General features: G+C 38.2%; 2 protein-coding genes across 3 annotated transcripts in view; both read right to left on the bottom strand.

Moving 5' to 3' along the window:
* Positions 1-7,471, bottom strand: part of CPNE1 (copine 1) — a 106,775-nt gene extending 99,304 nt beyond the window's left edge. Inside the window, exon 1 of one of the 2 annotated variants that reach the window (XM_019510996.1) lies at positions 7,397-7,471. The gene's annotated coding sequence lies outside the window, so the exon portion shown is untranslated. Of the gene's footprint in view, positions 1-531; positions 616-7,396 lie in introns of those variants that run through there. The other variant, XM_019510997.1, reaches the window with a different exon arrangement.
* The window catches only part of RBM12 (RNA binding motif protein 12), a 16,718-nt gene extending 9,238 nt beyond the window's left edge, over positions 1-7,480 (bottom strand). Inside the window, exons 1-2 of the mRNA XM_019510994.1 lie at positions 7,397-7,480; positions 215-674 (exon numbers count right to left, since the gene is read on the bottom strand). Coding sequence (XP_019366539.1) covers positions 215-652 — 438 coding nt within the window. The 5' untranslated portion in view covers positions 653-674; positions 7,397-7,480. The remainder of the gene's footprint in view (positions 1-214; positions 675-7,396) is intronic.
* Positions 7,481-10,441: the final 2,961 nt, after the last annotated feature.

Here is a 10,441-nt window from a genome sequence, read left to right as displayed (position 1 = left end):
GCAGGGTAGGTACAGGAGGTGGGACAGGTATAGGAGGAATGGAAGGCATAGGTGGCAAAGATGGCATAGCTGGCATAGGAGGAATTGGTGGAGGTGGTACAGCGTTCATTGGGGATGCTGTACTAGGTATTGTTGAACTAAATGTTGGGCTACCAAAGGTAGTCCCAAGATTTGGAGGTGCAGTTCCCATACTGGCAGTGGAGAATGTGGGTATGTTTTTGTTGCTGTCATGAACAGTAGTAGAGGCAGTTACTACACTAGGAGAGGGATTATTAAAGTTAGTTACAGTAGTTGGTAAGTTTACCCTACCACTCATTCCAGAACTAGGTGGTGGTCCAGACCTGCTAGCATTTGCTGGTGGCATATCTAGATTGGCAGTTTCAAAACGCCTACGACTGAGTTCTATCATGTTTTGCATTTCAGTTTTGCTACTAAGCAATAGTGTTACTTTTGACCCTTTAATAGTACCACCTGTGCGCATCATACCAAGCCTTGCATCTTCATCAGTGGCAAAAACGATGAAAGCCTCACCCAGTTCACCCCCTACAATATGCACGCCCCCATCAGGAATGGTCAATCCAGAGAAGAAGTGACGAATGTCCATGGTCCCCGCCACAATCGGGAGACCTTGCAAGCGGATGACCACAGCCATGCTGCGCTGAAACAACACACACCTGCAGATGAGAAAAGGCAACGGCCATGTCAGACTACTGTTTATGACACCATGCATTTACCTACAGACACCATCTACTATATTATTTACAAACTCCTAAGGACATCATGCAAAGAAAAAAAGTATTTTTATGTTCTAGAGTTCTTTATTCAGATTTGTTTACCACAAGCATTGAACATTTACGAACATAAAACATGAACTGAAGATTTTTTTGCTGCAAGTAAAAAGTAGTTTAAATGAAAATTCAAAAAGGAAAGATCAGCCTAAGACCCAAACAAGCATCAGTACAAAACCCAACTGTCAGCAAAAATCATTATATCAGAAGGTTTATTCTTTAATCAAATGCAAGGAAAATGACTGTTTTAACTAAACAAATGAACTTATCATATGCATCTTAGGAGACAAAGGAGAAACATTTGTACACTTAAGCAGCTCATGTTTTGACTGAACAGAAAAATACAGCACTACTGAAACATTGTAAGAACTTTTTATTTTCCACAGATCTTAAATACGTAAAGAACAGCAAGAAATAAGATGCAATTGATCTTATTTCTTAGTTTAGCTGATTTCCTATTTTTAAACAGCTTAATTGCTAAAGCTTTTCCTTGTTTTTCTTATTGTGTTTAAGACAATTCACTCCCCAAAAATGTAAACCACACTCTTAGAAAGGTAGAGTGTCTACCCCTAAATGAACACAGTGCCTAGAACCTAACAGTGGAGGTCCTAGGACCTCCTCTAATGGAGACCTAACAATTACTAGGACCTTTGGGCATTACCCCAATTTCAATAACATGCTTCTGAATATACCTGGCTAACAGAATGTTCCTTCACATTGCAAACAGGGGAAACAACAAAAACAACAATGATCTCTTCTTTCTGATTAAAGTCAAGGCCTAACCAAACTCTGTTAATGACATGTGGAGCAGTCATAGTATGAACACAACTACATGGGAGTCTAGGTACCCTGTAAATACATAAAAAATAGGGCCAAGAGATTGTAAAAGGAGTACCTAAAATTGGAACCCTAAAATCAAATATGATCTTTAAAAGCGTTAAGCACCCCAAAGCTACCAGCAGCTTCAAAAAAGAAATGCTGGATGTGCAGCACTTTAAAATTAAGTGCGTTTTGTTTTCTTTTTTGATGTCTACATAACACTTAAGCACGCAACTCTGAAAATTTTGACCTAGACCTACAAATATTTCCAATCTGGGCAGGGAAAATAAGCGTTTTATAACAACACATAGACAGAATTTAAGATTTAGTGCTATATTCAAAACTTTTAGCTGGTTGAGTCCAACCTTATTTTCACACTTAACTACACAAACTGCTAAATTATTTTAAAAAATATATTTCAATGTTAATGTTTTTAAATAGCACCTACTTCCTTCAGCCCTAATCTACAAAAGTTCTACCAGAATACTTACACAGCAGCATGAAAAGATTACACTTAATAACCAATGGAGCTCTGCTAGCTATCAGTAGAAAGGGGGTGGGGTGGGAAAGAGTTGGTGCAGCTTGGGCAGTTCAAACTCCTGGCGCTGCCAGAAAAAACTACAATACATGCACACCACAGGGTCTGGTCACTTTAGCCCCTTCCCCTGCTGTTAAAGTGGTAGTACCTCCTGAAATCTCTAAACAAAAATCCACAGATTAACTTCAATTTAGCTAGTTGAAAGCAACCACAAAATAGCTATACTTAAGCAAAAGGAGTTAACCTTGTATAGCCTGGGTAAATCTGACCTAGTAACTTAGCTGTTCTCAAATTCTTTCAGAATCTAGAAATACCCCTTGGAAAGGAGGAGATGCTTCTGACTTGACAAATCAAACAATTCACTAGGTCAGAAAACCACTTCTTGTCTTTAAGAAATTATCATCAGAATCTCCCTTTGCCTGATCACCACTTCCAGAGTTCAATTAGCTCCCTCACTGACCAGTGTGAGCTAGTTCAAATCTGCATGGAAGACCGCTAAGAACTCCTAAATTAGAGGTTCTCAATCCCCTTACACTCCAGGCACCTCTTAGAAAATGCCAGATCTGTTTTTACCAGTTGTTTGACAACAGAAAAAACAATAAAGCAATTCTTCTGTTGCAATGAACTCAAAGACCCCACAACAGGTCAGCATGGTTAAGAATCACTGTCCTAGATGCTAAAGTATGTATAGATATTCAAGCAGAGTCCCACTCAAAGAACCAAACAACCAGTGCAGACTTAGGAAGTGTTAGGCTACTAACATGCCAACTTCTGGATATAAACTAATTTTCATCATTTGTGATCATTAAAGATCCTAAAGCACTCTCTCAGATTAAGGCAAGAGACGCATGAATAGATTAACCCCATAGCAAGACAACATGCCCCAATTATCAGTTGCAAACATGATAATCTGCAAAAGCAGCAACTCCAGCTCAATAGTGGCAAGTTTACAAATAGTAAACTTCTCAACACAGCCTGCTCAGTTCTGAGGCTTTCAAATATGCAGCCTATTTGCGTACTGCTTCTACAATACAATTTGCTTCAACTCTCCATTTATGCACCTATAGCCCAAGCATTATTTACCTTTACACTCACGTCAAATTCCGATTCAGTTACATTTGTCTCCCTGATTTCCCCCAGCAATTTCAATAAAGATTAATCTCCAATTCTTGTTTCTACTTGGGCAAATTTTTGCAATCTTTGAATTTTCCTTTGCTTGATGAAAGGCATTTGGGCCTGAAAGCTTGCAAATATTTTTTAAAAATTGTGCAACTATCTAGGTGGTCTAAAAAAAAGATATCATCTCTATCACAAGAGTTCTATCTGTTCTATACTGTTGCACAAGGTCGTTGTTTGCTGCTGGGAAAGTTACAACAAAACAAAAAGCTATTCACACTGACACCAAGTAAAAACTCAATACTCAGGAAACACAAAAATGCTCCTCCTAATGCTATTCTGTCATGGGCAACACATCAAAGGCTCTCTAGTATTCTGCAGTTAAAAACAACTGGAGAAGAATGAATGATTCATGTCCTTTGTTGAAATATTTTCCTCTCCCTCTAATACTTGATTTTCATTGTGATAAGCATTAAACAGGCTTTGGCCAATTGTTGCCTAATTTGCACTTGTGCATCTGATCATTCTGTCCTAATTGCAGGGATCTGCATTTGTTCTTACTGAATTTTACTTTGTTAATTACCAACCACTTCTCCAGTTTATCCACATCACTGTGAATCCTAACTCCACAGTGTCTCCCTGCTCCACCCAGGTTGGTGGTCTTCTGCAGCTCTGTTAAGTATGCACTCAACACTCAATTTCATTCTCCATATCATTAACGGAGATACTACTAAAACAGTACCAGACCCAAGACAGAACCCTAGGAAACCTCACTCAGTACTTCCTCCCAATTAGACGCTGACCCATTGATAAAACAAACATCAAATGTTTTCCTAAAGTCAAGGACAACCACTGTTCTCTAATCTTCAAAACTTGTCATCTTGTAGAAGGAAATCAGGGTGAACAAGAGTGACTTGCTCTAGACAAATCCATGCTGGTGATTTATGATTACCTCTAAATATTTAGAAACAGTTTTCTTGATGATCTGCTCCATGATCTTAACTTCCTTGCCAGGGCAAAGGGAATGTCAGCCAAAAATTGACAAGTGTCAGTTAAACAAATATTCTTTACATTAAGTGAGGAGTTTGGTGATTTGCTTCACTGACACTACCTTAAGTAGTTGATAACTACACATTTTTGATGTAATATAGTTTTTAATTTTTTTCTGAAGTAATGTGTTTAAAAACCAAACTAAATTCATCACTAGATACTCAGAACAGATATTGTTTTGTGAAGACAGTATTTACATCAGGTTTTTACAAACATTAAGATACCAAAAAATACACAGAATTATTTTTTTTTGTCTATTTGCTGACATAATTGCCAGCATGCATGCTCAACTGGTGTAACTGCACATGAGTTTTTTATCTAGATTTGCAGCTGAGTTTATGAAGCACCATCTACTCTTTATATAATCATTAGCACATTTTGGAAAGGACATGACATCCAGATGACTGAGGAGATCAGAACTCTCAAATTATCATTTCACATTGTGACCTTTCAGGTGTGATAAAACACTCACAACTGCAACTCAAAAACCCATTAAAAACAGAAACAAACAAGAAACAGGGGCTTTCATTCTGAAGACTAATACTGTGTCATAAATGTCAGTTAATTACTTAAGATTCAGGTAATCAAATCCCTGAAGCAGTGCCATCAGCCTCAGTTCCAATTATTATTTAAAGAGAAGACCTTTTTTTATAGCTTAACTAAATTATAAATGCCGAGTTATTTTGAATATAAATTATTGGCAGGATATAGTATTTGAATTCTACAAAACAAATACAAACGAAAACAGGATGGAAAAAATTAGGACACTAATCATGCAAATAATTTATTATGAATTTTAATAGTTCTACTAACTCACATTCTTGAAGTCAAGCATGCTCATTAATATCAGATGTTAAAACTGCATTTTAATTATAGGTTTCTTCATAGCATAAGATTTGTCAATTGAAAAAAATAAACTGCTTCAGTATTAATCATAAGCCATCCAGAATTTTAACATTTTTACAGTGCTTTTTAAACCACACTTGGAAGTCAAACTTCCTAAGAAGAGCAGTCTACAGTTAGGATCCTATCATCACAATGTAGATTCTTAAAAGCATTTAAGTGACTCGGGAACAAACGTTCCATTGACTGAACATCTGATAGATAAATATAATCCAATCAAAGCATTTCAACACCGACTTGTAAAAAGTCAGTATATTGGAAGATGTTGACAATGTTACTATTTACTTATTAACTTTGTGATCAAAGCTTCATTGCTCTCACTGTAGGGATATTAAAAAGGTCCTTAGATTGTCGTTTTTGGAACAGGAATTGTGAAAGTTTAGCAGAAAGAGTCTCTTGTCAAATCTGAAATTCCACTACCATTTTGCAAACAAGTACAAAACATCCACTTTAACAATTTAAGACTAAAATGGAAGGGGCTGCCAACATAGTAATAATCTAGTTTTAAAATTCTAATAAATTACATATTTATCATGACGTGTAATTTCCAGTTTCAAAAAGAATACAACATAGGCAGAAGGATAATATTGTCTCCTCAATGTACAACTCCATTAAGACTAACAGAAGCTTGTTGCACAGAGTAGAAGTAATTTAAGGCCATATGTACAAAACACTGCTCAGAGAAAGCAATGGACTAACTTTTAAATATATGTTTAGTTCACCAGTTAAAACATTTGGAAAGCTCAACTAGTTCCCTAGTGAGTGTACAGAGATTTGAATGGTAATGTGTTCTAAGATGCTGTCTTGAATCAAAGAGTTACAATTATTGAGAAAAAAGATGGACTGGATGGAGAAACGCAAGAAACAGGAACTTTGAAGTTCTTTGGTTTTGTAGCAATGACTTCGTATGAAACCACTGAAATAACCGTATGCACAAATACAGACTGGGGAATGACTAGCTAAGCTGTACCGTGGAGAAGGTGCTTGGGGTTACGGTGGACCATAAGTTGAATAAAGCCATTATGCTCTTGATGGAAGGGAGAAAAGAAAAGCCAACTGCATTCTGGGTGGTATTAATGGGAGTATTACTTGCAAATCCAGGGAAGTGATTCTTGCACTGAGAGCAACAAAATGATCAGGGGCCTGAGAAGCAGAACTTAAAAGGAAAGGCTGAAAGAACCAGGGTTATTTAGCCTGGAGAAGAGAAAACTGAGGGGGGATTTGTTAACAATTTTCAAATACCTGAAGGGCAATATTAGAGAGGGTGGAGATGGGCTTTCCTCTGGCACTGTAAGGAACAGAACTAGCAGCAATGGCCTCAAGCTGCAGCATGGGAAATTTAAGTTAGAGGTTAGGAGGAGCTTTGTGACTATGATGGTGGTCAAGCAATTGCAACAACCTACCTAGAGAAGTTGTGGAATCTTCATTCTTGGAACCTTTCAAGAGCAGGTTGGACAGACTCAGCTGGGATGGTTTAGTCAGGAATGATCCTTCCTTATGGAGGGGACTCGACTACATGACCTTGTAAGGTCCCTTCCAGCCCTACTTTCCTATGATCAGGAATACCACCACTATGTGCACAATTTCAGAGTCTTGAACAGAAAGAACCTAGCAGCTGAAAGAATACTGCCATTCAGGAAGTTCTCTCTTTTTTTTTTTTTTAAAGTATCCAGCCTCATGCTGTCTGGCAATAACTAGAACTAGGCAGGTGGCAAACTCTTTTAAAGGACAAAAATGCATCTGCTAAATTAAAAACACTGTTCTCTCAAACAAGTGTTTGATCTCATTTGTTATCTCAAAAACCTAGTAAGAAGCTTACCAGTACATATTTTACATTTCAGTATCTGTAACTCTTGGAAAAATGCAAAGCTATTACCTGAAGCAAATACCTATTTTTATAAACAATGGAGAAAATTTGTTTGAGTACTCAAAGCTACCACATGCTGATAAAAACAATAATATTTTACAGTTTGGCAGAACATCTGTTTAAGGGGACAATGCTGCCAAGCCAACCATCACCAATGGAACCAGAATTAAAAAAAACTAACAACATGTTTTTTTTTTTTAACAACATCTAGAAGTGTTCGGAAACCAAACTCACATACTTCAAATGACCTTTAAGATTATATCTTAACATGTAATCAATATGCATTAAAAAAATCTTGAATCCAAAACCTCTTACCTGCAAGACAGATGTTTTTTTTCTTAACAAGTAGCAGAAGCCAAGCCAATCCTGTGGGCAACCAATTAAAACCAACTTTTAGACTGCAATAAAGAATAAATGGAGGCAAAAATCAATGCAGGCAACACAACACAGGTGACAGTCCACAATGAACTGTATATTTAGAAAGTTCACGTGTGAGACCACCACAATGCACTGCAACATACAGCAACCACAAGAATAAGATTTTTTAAAAGTTTAATATAGCCAATCCTTACACCAGTGTCACATTTTGATAACTGCATTGTTTAGTTTTATTCTGATCATTCTAAAATCATGACTGTGCCGTATTGGAACATAAGTTATACATAAGTTAAAAGTCAGAAGACAGAATTTAACAAACATCATTTTTCCCAGAAAAGGGAATTAGTTATCATCTCATTTTAAAGGCAACGGTTATATACAACCTCCCCCTACTTCCTCAATGCAGGATCAAATCCTAAACTTTTGGGTTATAACAGAAATTAGTGTTAGTAACCAGTTTTACTAACACTATCAGGACAACTGCTTCTTAATTCTGCACCTACCTATTCAATTTGAGCAAAATTAAGTTGCTGCTAAGGAAAATCTCTGACAACTACATACACCAACATCCTCCCGTGAGCCAACAAAACCTGTTCTAGTCAAGTTACATCTCAGAGACTTTACAATACCCTCACTTCCACACAGCATTCTGAAAACTGTCTACTGTGAACCCGTCTATCTGCAGTCTACTGCCCTATAAATACATCAAGAAATTAAAATGTTAGTAATTTTTTTAGCTTAAACTTATTACAATTCTATCCCAGGCATTGTAAGAATGAGCAAGAAAGCCAAGATATCTCTACTGAAATGTTCATCTGTATTCGTGCCTGGAAAAAACCACAGCCAATAATTGGTTTGCTTGCGGATGGAATCTCTCAAACTATATTTGTCTCTCTGGAAAATTCCCTACAGAAAGGTCACATAACTAGCAAATAAGACAGACATGATCAAGAAAATTATGAATCAAGATTCTTAATGTTAACAGAGGCAGCGTCTGTTACAAAGGGTTATCAACAACTTTTATCTATGAACTGCTTTAAAGGAAGCCACAAAGCTTACACTCCAGATGGAATTCTCTTTTAAGAGATAAAATGAGCATAGTGATTCCTAAAAATCTTTTTCAAAAGTAGGATTCCAGATCTATACACAAGAAAAATGCAACTGAAACTTCGCCTTTGATACAAGTACCAAAGAGTTTTAAGACTGAACAACCTCCAATTAGAATTCTCTGCTTCTAATCTAGCCCCATTGCAAATAAGACTCAACAATACAAAACTATGCAACCCTCTGAAGCACAGCTTTCACATAGTTTTATCCATTTGATAACAACTTTCATATACATACAGCATTTCACCAGAAAAAAAATCTTAAGTTACTCAAAATATTTCCCGTTTAGAGGCCGAGTAGTATATACTTGTCTAGAAACTTTAAAAAGACATAATAGGCTAAAATCCATGTTTTATATCCCCGCATTAGACTACAAAATGCCATCATAATATGCAAAATTACACAACTTTCTTCAAAAAGATTAAAAAATGCAAAGCTACAGTCCACCATATTTCAACTTTCCATAGCATCATGTACCACCAGTCACATTATACTTTACACAAACAAGTTAAAACTTAACTGAAAAAATATTTTAAAACGCAGATTTCTTTAGGTATGTACCAACATTCTTTCACTCCAATTTAGCACTCAAGAACATATCACCTAGTCACACAGCCAAATAGAGTATAAAGTAGGTATACTGCTTCCCCATACAGAACTGACAACATACTTCAATTCTGACTATAGATGCATGCCTTTATTAAAGAGATTCAACCACTAAAGTTCTCCAGTGAACAACTGGCAAGGAAAAGCACATATGGTAGACTAGGTGCTTTGTTGACTGGGATGAAATATAAGTTGTTCTGATCTAAAGAGATTTTCTATGTGGGGACTGCTGATCTATTTACCCAACCCAAGCACTTGCAGAGTTGTGTATCATGGGTCACCTTCAAGACAATACAAGAACTAAAACAATGATTTTATTCTCACAGGAAAACATTTTAGACAGAATTTAGCATAACATGCTTCAGAGATCATAAATGCATCTAGACTTTTAATCAGACCTAATGCCACCCCCCCCCACAGCAATATCCAGCTTACAACACCACAGTTAACTTGTTATATACACTAACCTTTGATTTGGTATCACTACACATCCTCTAAATATAATTATAGTGGGGGGCAGGTGTCCTGGTAAAGGAGAGACATTTACCCTATAAAAATTGTTTCCTTCTTATTCCTTATAGTATTCCCAGAAAGAGAGATACGGGCATACTTTACCAGCCTTTCCAAATAAGCTCTACTTTGCACCAAAAGCACACCTTCATGGTGACATCACTCCAAAACAGGAGTCTCTTTATGCAAACAACACCACTGTGGATGGGCGCACATGGTGAAAGAAATGCACAACTGTCCAGAGCCACTAGCAAGACTGAGTAACCCCACCGTGTCTTTACAAGGGGCTGCACGGATTTCTTTCAGCACTTACTGACTACCCCCGAGCTGCAGAGCTAAGCTCACCAGGAAGACTCAGAGTGGGGCACCGCATTCCTCGAGCCAAGCCAAACAAGCCAACTAATGAAGCACTCACTGTCAGTCAGACACGGGCCGCTCACAGGCTGCACATCCTGCAACGAGCTATCGCCCGAGCATGCGTTCTTACAGCTTTAAACCAGCTCCAGCCCCGCCACGGCTCATGCTTCGCCCGAGTCGGACACGCCACGCCGCGCTCGCCCCTCGCTGCTGCTGCTGCTGCTGGTCGGCCGCCGCCTCCCGCGCTCGCAGGGGCCGTGGGAAGGAGCCGCAGCAACGCAGGCTCTACACGGGCGCCCGGCGAAGCAAGGCGAGGCCGGGCCGGGCCTCAATCCCGCCGCCGCCTGAGCTCTGGCCACACAGACTCACCTGCCCGCGCAGCCGCCGCGGCAGCAACGAGCG

This window comes from Gavialis gangeticus, unplaced genomic scaffold (genome assembly GCF_001723915.1).
Source record: "Gavialis gangeticus isolate Ggan-Ray unplaced genomic scaffold, GavGan_comp1, whole genome shotgun sequence".
Classification (NCBI taxonomy): Eukaryota; Metazoa; Chordata; order Crocodylia; family Gavialidae; genus Gavialis; species Gavialis gangeticus.
This window is presented reverse-complemented; position numbering and strand designations above follow the sequence as displayed.